General features: G+C 47.0%; 1 protein-coding gene across 1 annotated transcript; it reads right to left on the bottom strand.

Moving 5' to 3' along the window:
• Positions 1-6,210: 6,210 nt before the first annotated feature.
• Positions 6,211-8,394, bottom strand: LOC121436116 (histone H3.3A). Its single transcript, XM_041635795.1, has 4 exons — positions 8,246-8,394; positions 7,760-7,897; positions 7,481-7,634; positions 6,211-7,393 (listed from the first exon to the last, which is right to left on the bottom strand). Exons 2-4 carry the CDS (start codon positions 7,885-7,887, stop codon positions 7,265-7,267), a joined length of 411 nt encoding a protein of 136 aa, XP_041491729.1. The 5' UTR covers positions 7,888-7,897; positions 8,246-8,394; the 3' UTR covers positions 6,211-7,264.
• Between the last annotated feature and the right edge of the window lie 7,002 nt (positions 8,395-15,396).

The raw sequence follows: 15,396 nt of genomic DNA, 5'->3' as shown, positions 1-15,396 counted from the left end.
AGATAAAAAGCTTCAGGCACCTTACCATCTGGTGGAGAGGCAGACAACCTCAAATCTGACCTCCTCTAATTGAGATAAATACTGTGCTTACTTTTATTTTTTTTTTATTTTATTTTTTTTTTTTTTGGTTTTTCGAGACAGGGTTTCTCTGTGGCTTTGGAGCCTGTCCTGGAACTAGCTCTGTAGACCAGGCTGGTCTCGAACTCACAGAGATCCGCCTACCTCTGCCTCCCGAGTGCTGGGATTAAAGGCGTGCGCCACCATCGCCCGGCTTACTTTTATTTTTTTTATTTTTTTATTTTTTTTGGTTTTTTGAGACAGGGTTTCTCTGTAGCTTTGGAGCCTATCCTGGTATTAACTCTTGTAGACCAGGCTGGTCTCGAACTCACAGAGATCCACCTGCCTCTGCCTCCCGAGTGCTGGGATTAAAGGCGTGCGTCACCACCGCCCGGCTTATTTTATTTTTTAAAGCAAGATCGCAATGTGTAAATCAGGTTGTCCTTTAGCTTTTCTTTTTTTTTTTTTTTAATTTATTTAACAGGGCTACAATAGTGAGATCTGCTTCAAGAAAAAATAGCTTGAATTCCAGCGCTCAGGAAGCAGAGGCAGATGGGTCTTTGTGATGGTGAGGCCAGTTCAAGATAAGATCTATGGCATTCTGGTAAACCTGGAATTCACTGTGTAGACCAGACTAGCCTTGAACTCACAAACTGCTTCTGTCTATCTAGTGCTGGGATTAAACACCATGCATGTTCTTATTTTTCTTAGTTTTTTTGTTTGTTTGTTTGTTTGTTTGCTTGTTTTGTTTTCGTTCATGGTTTTTGTGTAGCTTTGGAGACTGTCGAGGAACTTACTCTGTAGACCATTCTGGCCTTGAACTCACAGAGATCCACCTGCCTCTGCTCCAGAGTGCTGGGATTAAAGGCGTGCACCACCACTGACTGACTTCACTTTGCTTTTGCTGGTAAAGATGTGCTGACTTAGCTTTCTATTCTGGCTGCATGTCTCCCCTGACATTATGGAATCTCTCTCTGGAACTGTAAGCCAAAATAAAGTCTTCCACGAATCGTTTGTCATCATGGAGTGTATCACCGCAACAGAACGCACTTGAACGTGCTGGCTAGAGTGGAACCGGAAGGAGAATCGTGATCCCTTTTGATTCCACACCATGATTCTGCTGCCCTCTTTCTTTGTGTTGCAACTATGACCACTGGCACAGGGTATGGCGATGCAAGCTTGTAATCCTAGCCCTCAGGATGCTGTGACAGGAAGATCACTAAGCTCTCCATTAAATATCAAGACTCTGGTGAGTTTACAAAGGCAGAGGCAGGCAGATCTGTGAGTTCAAGGCCAGCCTGGTCTACAGAGGGAGTTCCAGGACAGCCAGAGCTGCAGAGAAACCCTCTCTCAAAAAACAAAACAAAGCCGGGTGATGGTGGCGCGTGCCTTTAATTAATCTCAGCACTCACTCAGGCAGACAGAGGAAGGCAGATCTCTGCAAGTTCGAGGTCAGCCTGGTCCACAGAGTAAGTTCCAGGACAGCCAGGCTGTTACACAGAGAAACCCTCTCTCAAAAAACAAAACAGGGGCTGGAGAGATGGCTCAGTGGTTAAGAGCATTGTCTGCTCTTCCAAAGGTCCTGAGTTCAATTCCCGGCAACCACATGGTGGCTCACAACCATCTGTAATGTCTGGTGGTGCCCTCTTCTGGCCTGCAGACACACACTCAGACAGAATATTGTATACATAATCAATCAATCAATAAAAAAAAAAAAACCAAAGAAAAAAAAACAAAAATCAAAAAACAAAACAAAAACAAAAACAAAAACCAAGACTCTAGCACACCTTTAATCCCAGCAATACCAGGCAATTTGTAGTCAGTCTGGGCTACATAGTGAGTTTCCAGGCTAAACAAATCTACACAGAGGGACCCTGCTCTCTTTTTAAAATTCTCCTCTGCTCAGGAACTCTGCTCAGCAGGAAGTCGGCTTTGACCTTTGACTTTCCCTCCCATTTCCTTGCCAGATGTCACAGTCCTGGAGAAAGATGACAGCACCTCAGTGTGGACACCACATCTGCCTCTGCCCTGCTGGCCAAGAAACTTGCACCAGCAGCACAGCTACTGAGGACAGGCACTCCAGAGACGCCTCTTTTCTATGAAAGACCTGTCTGCCTCCCAAGACGAAGCTGAATCTCTTGGGCTTTTCCTTTTATTATTATTTCTAAATCACTTATAGGTGTGGGGAACTACTTCCATGTATGAGCAGGTGAGAGCAGGGCCCGCAGAGGCCGGAGGTGTTGGAGTCCCTGTAGCTGGTGATAGATCATTGTCAGCATTGGTGTGGGTGCTGCAAATGGAGCCATCTCAAGCACATCATCAAGAAGTGCTACATGCTTAGCTCTGGCTTCTCCCTTGCAACCTCAGCCTGGCCTCCCCATACAGGACTTGGGTCCTTACCTCCTGAAGGGATGTCTCTGATGATGTTTGCCCTGTCGAGAGCCCACCGACTCACCCATTCTGGGAGAGTCTTGTTCCTATATTTCCTGGTAATTTTTCTTTGCTTTTATGTGATTTGTGTAATGAAAGCTTCTGTAGCACTGGAGATACAGATTCATTTGGCACAGACTGAAGGATGGATAGCCAGCAAGATGGAGCCTCCAGGTAGAGCTAGTTTGTGTTCCAGTTGGTCATTGTCCCAGACTTTTTATTTTTTTATTTTTGGTTTTCGAGACAGGGTTTCTCTGTGTCACTTTATTGCCTACCCTGGAACTAGCTCTTGTAGACTAGGCTGGCCTCGAACTCACAGAGATCCTTCTGCCTCTGCCTCCTGAGTGCGCCGCCACCACCACCCGGCGCCCCAGACTTCTTTAATTAAATGTTTTCACAGTTGTCCCCTGCACTCACCGTGCCTGAGTTTGTACAGGCCATTTCATTAAATCTTTGCAAGTCTATTAGACAGAAATTTATTTTACAGATGGGGACAGACAAATGGAGCTTTGAACATGAGTCATGAGTTCAAGCCTATTCTCTTTGCCACCCTTCTGTCCCCATGAGGACTGCAGGCTTCTGCAGCCTTTGGTCTGCCAACAGCATGGCCAAGATGAAGCTTAGTTGTTGTTCCTCAGTGGAGAACAAGAGGCCCCTGTGCCCACAGGACACTGCAAAGCTCTACAAGTCAGGTTGGCTCTTGGCCACTAGAGAGATCACAACGGGGCTCACGTTCCTCCGTTGTGCCCCTTTTCAGATCATCTCTGACCTGGCTCCTCCAGCCTCTCAGCTTCACTGAAGCCATGTCCCCTTGCTACCCCAGCAAAGCCGTTCAAGCAGCCCTCCCCTAGGCTGCAGCTTCCTCATTCCCCAGACCAACAACCAGAGTGCCCCTCAAAACAGCCTCAGTCACTGGGTGGTGGTGGTGCAGGCCTTTAATTCCTGCACTCAGGTGGCAGAGGCCAGCCTGGTCTACAGAGTGAGTTCCAGGACAACCAGGGCTACTCACGAAAAACCAAAACTAAACCAAACCAAAACTGGACAAAACAGCCTCCATCATCTCCACAGGATGCTTCAGGACTTGGGTTGGCTGTTTCTCCTAACTTTGCCTTTGGGCAGTAGCTGTAAGGATTGTCGTTTATGCCAAAATGTTGACCAGGAGTCAACCTGGCTGGATGGAGCAGGCCACAGGACTGACACCTCTCTAAAGGAGCACAGAACACAATGCAGGTTTAAAACCAGTGGAGTGGAGGCAGGAGGAAGGCAATGTGGGTCCAAGGAAGGTAAAGAGAGAGAGGAGAACTGCTTCATTTAGTGAGGTGACAAAAATTCTCACACCAAGGGCTCATGAGGTAAAAGCCTCATGGGGGGCTGGAGAGATGGCTCAGTGGTTAAGAGCATTGCCTGCTCTTCCAAAGGTCCTGAGTTCAATTCCCAGCAACCACATGGTGGCTCACAACCATCTGTAATGAGGTCTGTTGCCCTCTTCTGGCCTGCAGGCATACACACAGATAGAGTACTGTATACATAATAAATAAATAAATATTAAAAAAAAAAAAAGAATAGAGCACTGACTGTTCTTCAGGTCTTGAGTTCAGTTCCCCTGCAACGATGGTTTACACCATCCGAAATGAGATCTGGTGCCCTCTTCTGGCGGGAATGCATGCAGTACACACTGTATATATAATAAGTCTTTTTAAAAAGGTAATCCCAGCACTTGGGAAGTAGAGGCAGGCGGATCTCTGTGAGTTTGAGTTTGGTCTACAGGGTGAGTTCCAGGACAGCCAGAACTACTTCAAGGACAAACCCTTTCTTGGGGGCGGGAAGAATTGAGTACACAAAATGGATACTTAAGGTTCTCATGGCTCCAGCTGCAGGAGGAGGGGCCAAAACCGCTCAACCCAGCCCTTCTCTGTGATAGGCTAGATCTGCAGTGTGAGACAAAAACTGAAGGGCCCAGGACCAGGGTTTCTTGTCTAACTAACCACCATGTCCTGCCATGTTCTTCCCTCTGCCAGATGCTCACAGACACAGCAAACATCTGGCTAAGGGCATGGCTTGCTCTTGACTCCCCACCCTTGGACCCATCCTGCCTCTGGTACCTCACTCCTAGGCAAACCAGTTGGAGTGGGTGAGGACCAGGAGTAGTGGGTGGAAGGCCTAGCTTGTGTACTATTGGAACGCCAGCCAGGCCAGCCGACGGGAGGCACAAGCTGGTGGATCTGAGTTTGAGGCCAGTCTGCTCTACAGAGTGAGCTCCAGGACAAACAGTGCTACACACAGGGAAACCTGTCTTGAAAAACCAGGAAAAAGAAAAAAAAAAAAAAGCCTTGGGCCGGATGCCAGACCCATCTAGGCCTCTTTCCTCCCGACTTCATTCCATCTCTCATCAGTTGCTGGTAGACACCTAGGCCACATTTCTAGTAAAACTTAAAGGACGGAACAAAGAGTCAAGAATCTTTGAAGACAGGTAATTTTTTTGTCTGTCCCTGCACCAAAGGCTCACCTCACTGATTTGCCAATGTGGATGACAGTGAAGGGGCACAGGAACAACTGCTATGGCACTGAGCAATCTGCACGCTGGAACCTGCTCTCTACTGAAAGTGCTCCTGCCTGCTGAGTAGGAGGGTAAGCCTCACAGCTGGGGATCGAACTCAGTGGTAGAGGGCTTATCTAGCATGCACAAGGCCAGGGGTTCAAAACCCAGTACACACATACCCACAAAAGCTTCCGTCATTTTGGGAAACTTTTCAGCTTTCCCTTTCATTAGATCCCCACTCCCAGGGTGTCCTATACAGGTAGCTACCTGGAACCAAAAATGTATGCTTAGGCCCTGTGTAAGCCCAAATTGCACAATTTAAACAGTAGCCTCCAGGCTTTCCAACAGCCAACATCAGGCTGCAAGCCAGAAACTTGGTTACTATAGGCACTAAACTCACTAAGTAAATAAGAGGGGACATGGCATATGCTTTCAATCCCTCATTTGGGAGGCAAATTAAAGCCAGACTGGTCTACAGAGCTAGTTCCAGGAATCAGGGCCACACAAAGAAACTCCCAAAGCACTAAGGAATAATATGTGAAAGCAATACCCAAATTATACACATGTACATAATAGTAAAGATTTACTTGGTGGCCGGGCAGTGGTGGCGCACGCCTTTAATCCCAGCACTTGGGAGGCAGAGGCAGGCGGATCTCTGTGAGTTCGAGACCAGTCTGGTCTACAAGAGCTAGTTCCAGGACAGTCTCCAAAACCACAGAGAAACCCTGTCTCAAAAAACCAAAAAAAAAAAAAATTACTTGGTGGGCAATGGTGGATCATTCGGACCTTTGCTCCAGACTAATTCCAGGACTAGAGAAACTCTTCATGGGGCGGGAAAAAAATCCCACACCTACCATTTACTAAACTTTAAGGCCTGCTGCCAGGATCCTCAAAACAAATCCATTTTCCTGACTTCACTTCTTCACACTATGTGGATCTAATAAATTTGCTTCTGTCATAAAGCCAGCACAAGTACAATAGCATCGTGGATTGTCATTAGACCCATGACAGCTTCCATTTTCAACACTACCACTAAGTCCTATCTCTGGACCCCAGCATTTTTATGGAGTAATGGCCAGACTACATGCTTCAATTTTCTTTTTCCAAGCAAAAAGCTGAAATTAAAAATCTAGTTAATAGGTATATTGAAAGCTTTATGTATTCAATTTAGGTTTGACACTTAGTTGAATAAACAAGTTTTATTTGTAAATTTAGTCAACATACATAATTGACCTAAAAACTTCAATAGGATACTTTTAAAAACCACTTGAAGGCCATCTCTATAAAAGGGATTTTGCCAGGACAGTAACCAGGTGTAACCTAACCCATCTTCATTGGCAGAGATCCAATAAGCTGAAGCTGTACTCTCACCCTCATGTTTAAACTCCACAAGGAAAAAACAAAACAGAACCTAATCTAGATAGACCAAACAACACAATGAAAGCTGCACTAACTAGATTAGTAACAGGTGATGCTGGTGTGAATAGCTTGTTATTTTACTATAGAGCCCTTATAAATCCCCGTTAGTGTATGTTACCAGCTGGAGGGTTAGTTAACGTGTGGTAGAATGAGGACTTATGCAAGGTTTAATACGCATAGCATTTTCTACTTTGTTAAATAAAAACAAATGCAGTCTAGTCAGGAAGTACCAACTGGACTAATTACACACACCTTAATGACAAGACTCCCCACCACTTGTGAATGTAAAACATTTAATTTAAAAATGTTGAACACTACAATATATAAAATAGCTATTATAAATGCACATAGTGTATTCTATAGCTGCCAGGTTTACTTTTTTTAAGGAAAACTGTTACACTGTGGTTAAAACTTGTATCTTCAACCTTTGAAAAAGCCCACATTCTATCACAGTGATGTATGGTTAAACACTTGGATCAAGTCATAACCAGTTTTATTGCAAAAGGACCCTGTACATTTATCAATTCTAGTACCTTAATAGCTACCCAACAAGTCATTAACATACAGAAACATGCATCATGAGAAGCAAGTACTATCACCCATCCCTTCTGCACATCGGCAACTTGTCACTCCTGAGCCGCAGCGCCCACAGCACTGAGGTCTGTTAACAGTCACTCTCCCCATTCATCCTGAGTGAAAGATGGAATGACTTAAGTACAAATGCAACATATTATAAACAATTTCTTACAAAAAAAGTCACAAATTAAACCAAAGTATTTTACAGAATTTACTACAAAATGCCATAAAAACCGCCTCGACTTAAGCTCTCTCCCCCCGTATCCGGCGAGCCAACTGGATGTCTTTGGGCATGATGGTGACTCTCTTGGCGTGGATGGCACACAGATTGGTATCTTCAAACAACCCCACCAGGTACGCTTCACTGGCCTCCTGTTGAGGACAAGAGCCATAGGATTAGCTCCCCTGCCGCAGAAGCCAGGCCGCCGCCCCCCGCGCCACCGAGCCTTTGTCTCTCACCTGAAGGGCACCGATGGCGGCACTCTGAAACCTCAGGTCGGTCTTGAAGTCCTGGGCGATCTCCCTCACCAACCTCTGGAAAGGCAGCTTCCGGATGAGCAGCTCAGTCGACTTCTGGTAGCGACGGATCTCTCGCAGAGCCACGGTCCCGGGCCTGCAAGCGTCAGAGGGGGGAGGAGGGCGTCAGGGGCCCCGGAGAGGGGGGGAGCGCGCTGGCTCCTGCTCGCCCGAGCCGAGCGGGGCCGGCGGCCAAGGCATTGTTCCCCGCGCCCTGCCTACCTGTAGCGGTGCGGCTTCTTCACCCCGCCGGTAGAGGGCGCGCTCTTCCGGGCCGCCTTGGTGGCCAGCTGCTTGCGGGGCGCTTTCCCCCCGGTCGACTTCCTAGCAGTCTGCTTGGTTCGGGCCATTTTCTTTCACCTGCAAGGAGCACCGCGTTCAGAGCCCGGGCCGCCCGGCTGCCGTCCTGCGGCCGCGGCAGATGGCGGCCGCCGCCTCCTCCCCCTCCCCTAATGACTCAGGCTGCGCCGAGCGGCGGCCTCCCCCGGGAGGGGGAGCGCGGGGAGGAGCCATTTCCCGCTCCGCGGGCGGCCGGGAACACCGCGGCGGGACCTGTGAGTCACCGCCGGGGAGGAAGCGGCCGGGACGGGGGCGGCGGGGACGCAACCTCCCCGCTCGAGCCGACTTCCCCTGGGCCGCCTCACCAAGCCCGCCGGCGGGAGCCGACGACCGCGGCCCCGACAGCTGCCGGGCGACGCCAATACTCACCCAAAGCCGGAGTCTGAGGCCCGTGCTGGGACAGCCGCGCCGCTGTGAGCGCGCAAACGGGAGCTGCGATCGGCGACAGGAACAGAAGATCTACCTCCAACGAACGACCAAACCGCTCTGCGCTCCAAGCCCCCCGACGCCTCCATTTTTATATAGACGCTTCACGCTGCGTCACTGCGTCATAGAACCCTTATTTGCATACACCAACGACTTTTTCGATTGGCGGGAGCATTCGCCGACGCGCTGACATCTCCCGACACAAAGGCCGGACTTCGGGCCCGTTCCCTGATTGGCGGGCGTTTAGGCCACTGATTGGCTGTTAAGGCTGGTTCGTGATTGGATGGGTACAAAGAGGAAAAGACGAATCAGAGTTTAGCACTAAGCCGCTCCTCTGATTGGATGAAATGGAGCTATGTTTGGATCCTTCTCTTGGTTCCAAAGCTCCACAATAGAAAGTCAATGCAAATGAATTGCGCTAGTCTCTCAGACTTAAAGACTTAGGCAAGAGCCTAAGACTATTTGCATCAAAAGAGCACTTTAGAGAGATTTTGCAAAAACATATAATAATTCCAATGTCGAATAAAGCGTGTTTCCTGAATTATTTACTTTTTGCTATATTTTGATCATTGAGTACAGAGACATGAAATCCAGTAAATCATATTACAATGTACGGTGATTTGTGTACAATGCATATATATATTTTAAACCAAAAGCAATTGTTTGATGTGGAAGGGTCATGAATACAAATAATCAAAATTCAAAAAATTATTTTAGAGTTGGGCGGTGACACACGCCATTAATCTCAGCATTTAGGAGACCCAGATGTAAGGGGATCGCTGCGAGTTTGAGGCCAACCTAATCCACATAGAGGGTTCTAAGCCAGCCAGGCCTACATAATGAGCTATTGCCTTTAAATATTCTGGCGGGTTTTTTTCCTCCAGCACTCCATAAACCCTGCTCAGGATGTTCACCTGTAATATGGAGAGATGGAAACAGGATCTAAAAATTAAGGTCACTTACAGCTACATAATTCAAGGCCAGTTTAGAATATATAACAAACTGTTTCAAAAAAAAAAAAACCAAAGAAGCTGGCCATGGTGGCCATTCCTTTTAATCCCAGCACTGTGGAGGCAGGCAAACCTATGAGAGTTTAGTGCAGTACTGGACCAGCCAAGTATAAAAAGTTGCCAGGCGTGGTAGCATACATGTTTCTTTAGGTCCCAGCACCCTTGAGGCAGAGGCAAGTGACTATTAAGCCAGCCTGGTCTACAGAGGAGTTCCAGGACAGCAAGAAGCAAGAACTACTTACTGAGACCCTGTCACAAAACCAAACAAAAAGGAAATAATTATCGGTTATATATTTTTTCTTTTTTCTTTTTTCTTTTTTTTTTTTTGAGACAAGGTTTTACTGTAGTTTTAGAGCCTGTCCTGGAACTAGCTCTTGTAGACCAGGCTGGCCTCGAGTTTCCGTCTGTCTCTGCCTCCTGAGTGCTGGGATCAAAAGTGTGCACCACCACCGCCCAGCTTATATTTCTTGAATTACTTAATTCAACTGCATGAAATAAATACACACCAGGAGAGGCAAGAGTCCACATGGAAAAGGTGAAGGAACTGGGTGTCTTCGTGTAATCCTTGGACTTGATAATTACTTCTGACAAAATCTGATAGGTTTGTAGAAACACTAGTATTTGTGGATTTTTGTTTGTTCTTTCACAACAGGGTTTCTCTGCATAGCCCTGGCTGTCCTGGAATTTGCTCTGTAGACCAGGCTGGCCTCAAACTCAGAGATCCACCTGTCTTTGCCTCCGAAGTGCCAGGATTAAAGCTTTGTGTCACCACGGCCGCCTAGATTTATTTTATGGGTGTGAATGCCTTGCTGGTGCCCACAGATGTCAGAACAGGGCATTGGATTTATGGACGGTTGTAAGTCACCATGTGGGTGATGGGTATTGAACTCTGCAAAAGCAGCAAGTGGTTTTAACACTGAGCCATCTTTCTCAGGCGGGGATGGGGGAGGGAGGCATGGCTGGTGGGGCGTTTGCCTTTAATCCTAGCACTCAGGAGGCTGAGACAGGTGAATCCCTGAGTTTGAAGCCAGCCTGGTCTACAAAGTGAGTTCCAGGACAGCCAGAAATACACAGAGAAACCCTGTCTTGAAAAAAGAAAGAAAGAAGAAAAAAAATCCCAATCTTTACTTTTGTTTAAAGAACTGTCTTCATGCCGGGCAGTGGTGGCACACGCCTTTGATCCCAGCACTCAGGAGGCAGAGGAAGGCGGATCTCTATGAGTTCTAGACCAGCCTGTCTATAAGACCTGGTTCCAGGACAGGCTCCAAAAGCTACAGAGAAACCCTGTCTCGAAAAACCAAAAGAGAAAAAAAAAAAAAGAACTGTCTCCATTATATTGCAATATTCAAATATATAAAACACCAAGCAAGCTTAAGATAACCAGTCAAAGCTCAGAAAACAGAGCCAGGCTGCCTGTGACTCTCCATCTTCCTGCCTCGGCCTCTCGAGCACTGTGACTGCAGGCGTGTGCCACTACATGCAATTGTCATCTGCTCGATTTGGCTTGGGGACTGAATCTTTGTATGAAGCCCCAGGCTGGCCTTATACTCATGGTTTTGCCTCAGCCTCCCAAAAGCTTGCATACAGGCGTCTATTACCATAACCAGAAATATCTGAAAATCTTTAATAACAATGACTCTAGAAAGAGGAATCACAGCTGAACCTAATATGTTTGTTATCACTGGTGATGCCCCCTGTGCACACAGTAGCGAGCACATTTCCTCCGGAGCAGGCATCTGTGATGCTTAGGGTATTCATGTGAAGGCACACACCTTTAATACCAGGCAGAGGCAAGCACATCTCTGTGGGTTCAAGGCCAGCTTGGCCTACTTAGCGAGGCCCTGTCCTAAAAGAAAAGAAAATGCACTTTTTTTTGTTTTTGTTTTTTTTAACTTCTGGAATTAGCAACAGGAATGCTGTCAGTTTTTGCATTCATCTGCTTCACGGTGGAACATAGCTGAATCTTTGACACGATTGGTTCTGTAGTAGCGTCCACAGCGCCACATCTGGCCCAAGCGTCAACTTGTAGCCAAGAGTCTCAGCAGAGCAGAACATGCGTGATTTGAAGAGATGATGGGACGGTGTTGGCGCACACCTCTAACCCAGCATTTGTGAGGCAGAGGCTGATCTGGCCAAGATAGGTGTTACATTCACCCCGAGTTCTGGGACTTCAGGTGTGTGAGACCACGTGCCCACTCCATCCCCTTTGAGGCAGGGTCTCATTTTGTAACCCAGGCCACCCTGGAGATCACTATATGTAGTCCACTATATGTTGATTTTGTTGCTATCCTCCTGCCTCAGGCTTCTGAGGGCTGAGCTTGTGTGACCCACCACACTTGGCTCTAGCATACCCTTAACAGTACATGGTTTTGATTACTATTCACCTAATTTGTTGTTGGTGGTGGGGATAGGGTCTCAGGTAGCTCAGGTTAGCTTTAATTTCTTTCTTTCTTTTGTTTTGGTTTTTCTTTTATTTTTATTTTGTTTTCAAGACAAGGTTTCTCTGTAGCTTTGGAGCCTGTTCTGAAACTAGTTCTTGTAAACTAGGGCGGCCTTGAACTCACAGAGATCCACCAGCCTCTGCCTCCCAAGTGCTGGGATTAAAAGCATGCACCAGCTGCCAGGTGAGAGATGGTCTTACTAAGTAATACAGGATAGACTTCAAATTGTGGCAATCCTCCTGCCTCCTCCACTTCCCTCCTCTTCCTCCTCTTCTTTTCCTTCTTCTTCTTCTTGTTTTGAGACAGGGTTTCTTTTTTTCTTTTTTTTTTTTTTTTGGTTTTTCGAGACAGGGTTTCTCTGTGGTTTTGGAGCCTGTCCTGGAACTAGCTCTTGTAGACCAGGCTGGTCTCGAACTCACAGAGATCCGCCTGCCTCTGCCTCCCGAGTGCTGGGATTAAAGGCATGCGCCACCACCGCCCGGCCTGAGACAGGGTTTCTCTGTGTAACAGTTCTGGCTGTCCTGGAATTTACTTTATAGACCAGGAAGTCCTCAAACTCAGAGATCCGCCTGCCTCTGCCTCCCGAGTGCTGGGATTAAAGGCGTGCGCCACCACCGCCCGGCTCTGCCTCTGCTTCCTGAGTGCCAGGATTACACGCATGTGTCACCACTCTCAGTTATTTTTCTCTGGGTTTTGGTAATTGTTAAAGAAAAACCGAAACCTGCCCCAGGAAAAGACAAGATGTAGACGTAATCCACCCACCTAAGAATGACGAGCGTAGAGCGCCCCCCTTAGGTGGTGACTAATAACGGCTTTTCTTTTTCTGGATTTGCCAAGCGGGAGGAAAAGTACCATCGGAAATGGGGAGGGATTGCAAGGACAATGCAATCAACACGAAACACATGAGCTGGGGTTCAGGCGTAGAGTGATGAGGTAAGCCCGGGTGTGATCCCGCGCACTGCAGTCAGAGCCTCGGTAAATACAATACTGTATCTGGGCTTCCGCCCTCTCCCACCACCTTGTCCTTCACTAACTTGCTGAGTGACTTTCTGCAAGTTACTTAACTTCTCTGGGTTTCGATTCCCTCTTCAGTGAATTAAGCAATCCAGAGGACATCATCTCCTAATCCTACAGTAATGCTTATTCAGGAACTTGTTATTATACTCTTATTATTAAAAATGAAGGCGGGCGGTGGTGGTGCATGCCTTTAATCCCAGCATTCTGGAGGCAGAGGCAGGTGGATCTCTGTGAGTTCGAGGCCAGCCTGGTCTACAGAGTGAGCTCCAGGACAGCTCCAAAGCTACAGAGAAACGCTGTTTTGAAAAACAAAAACAAAATAATAATAATAGATCTATGAGCCGTAGTTTCTGCAGAGACTTCACACTTGGGGACTTAAAAGAAAAATCAGCAGCCAGTTCTTTGGATTTAAGCATAAGAATAAGCCATTCGGGGCTGGAGAGATGGCTCAGTGGTTAAGAGCACTGGTTGCTCTTCCAAAGGTCCTGAGTTCAATTCCCAGCAACCACATGGTGGCTCACAGCCATCTGTAATGGGGTCTGGTGCCCTCTTCTGGCCTGCAGGCATACACACAGACAGAATATTGTATACATAATAAATAAATATAAAAAAAAAGAATAAGCCATTCATTAGCATTTGTATTTGTCCTTTTGGAATAGCTCGTCTTCAAACAGCTCTAGTGGCTAAACAATTGACTTGGCCTGTTTAGGAAATAAATACCAGTTTGTCAGCTCTGTAAGCTGACAAATTGGCTTCCCTTGTGAAGTTACACAGACCTAAATGAAAAAAAAAAAAAAAGCATGTGTCATCCAGGAACACTAACAGTTTCCGTTTCCTCCACCCTCTCTACCCTGCAGGCATTTGAAAGGAACTTTCACTCCCCTCCCCGCTTCTTCTTTTCCTTTTCTTTCTTTTTTTTTTAAATTTTTTAAAAAAGATTTATTTTATGTATCCGAATGCTCTATCTCATGTGTGCCTACACACCAGAAGAGGGCATCAGATTTCACTCCAGATGGTTGTGAGCCACCATGTGGTTGCTGGAAATTGAACTCAGGACTTCTTGGAAGAACAGCCTGTGTTCTTAAACTCTGAGCAATCTCTCCAGCCCCTCCTTTTCTCTCTCTCTCTCTTTCTGTCTTTCTTTGGTTTTTGGAGACAAAGTTTCTCTGTAACTTTGGAGCCTGTCCTGAAACTAGCTTTTCTAGACCAGGCCTCAAACTCACAGAGCTCTGCCTGCCTCTGCCCCCCAAGTGCTGGATTAAAGGTGTGCGCCACGACCACTGTCCAGCCTCCTTTTCTATTTATAGTTTTTTCGAGACAAGGTTTCTCTGCGTTGCCCTGGCTGTCCTAGGAGCCAGGCTGACGTTGAATTCCAGAGATTCACCTGCCTATGCTGGGATTAAAGGCCCAAATTACCACACACACATACACACACACACCTGCTCCCCGTTTCTTTTCAGAGAAGCTCTCACTATGGAGAGCGGAACTGGACTGGAACTTGCTGTACAGACCAAGCTGGCCTCAGACCCATAGAGAGTCATCTCCCCAGTGTCCCAGAGCTAGTATTAAAGGTGTCGTCAACAAGCACACCCTGCTTCTCTCTTTCAAAAGAGTTTTAAATTTTACTTAAGTATTTGTTCCCTGATGCAAGTATGGAACCTGTTTTCTTCTCCACCATGTAAGGGATCAAACTGTCGCCACATGGCAGCTCACAGCAGTCTGTAACTCCAATCCCAGGGGTTCTGACACCCTCACACCAATGCACATAAAAAAATTAAAGCAAAACAACAGCACGAACAACAACAGGGGCTGGAGAGATGGCTCAGAGGTTAAGGGCATCGCCTGCTCTTCCAGAGGTCCTGAGTTCAATTCCCAGCAACCACATGGTGGCTCACAACCATCTGTAATGAGATCTGGTGCCTTCTTCTGGCCTGTAGGCATACACACACAGAAAATATTGTATACATAATAAATAAAATATTTTTTTAAAAAAGAACAACAACAAACGTATATCACAAACAAAAGAAAACGATTTTGAAGCATATTGAACAGAGAACAGGTCAGCGGACAGCATTACACCCCCAGCGATGGACATTTTGTTGGTTGGTTGTGTGTGATGCATGTGTGCGAGGTGCGAGTGTGAACCCACTGGCAAGCTAGAAGGCAGCTTCGTGGGGTGGGTTCTCCCCTTCCACCTTAACAAAGGGTGCCAGGGATCGAACTCAGGTTTCCAGCCTCGTAAAGAAAGCACGTTTACCCCAGGCCCATCTCGGCATTCCTGTTGTTTTGTTATTTTTGGTGTGGTTGTTAGACAGAGGGACGCTCTGGCTGTCCTGTAACTAGCTTATGTAGACCAGGCTGACTTTGAACGCCTCCCGAGTGCCAGGACCAAGGCAGGTGTCACTCTGCTCTTGTTTTCTGAGACTGGGTCTCAGCACGTAGCCCAGATTGGCCTGGAGCTTGTGATTTTCCTCCTTCAGGCATGAGTCACTATATCCAGCCCGTGGAGGTCATGTCATAAAACCAAATGCCTAAATGTGAGGCTATGACCCTGTATTTTCCCAAACAGGAAAGGTCTTCCAGAAAAGAGAACCAGAGTGTAATATAACTCATTCCTTACTCACGC

Source organism: Microtus oregoni, unplaced genomic scaffold (genome assembly GCF_018167655.1).
Source record: "Microtus oregoni isolate MIOR12 unplaced genomic scaffold, Mior012 000048F_ref0000485, whole genome shotgun sequence".
NCBI lineage: Eukaryota > Metazoa > Chordata > Mammalia > Rodentia > Cricetidae > Microtus > Microtus oregoni.
The sequence above is the reverse complement of the archived record's forward strand: the minus strand, read 5'-3'. Positions and strand labels throughout refer to the sequence as shown.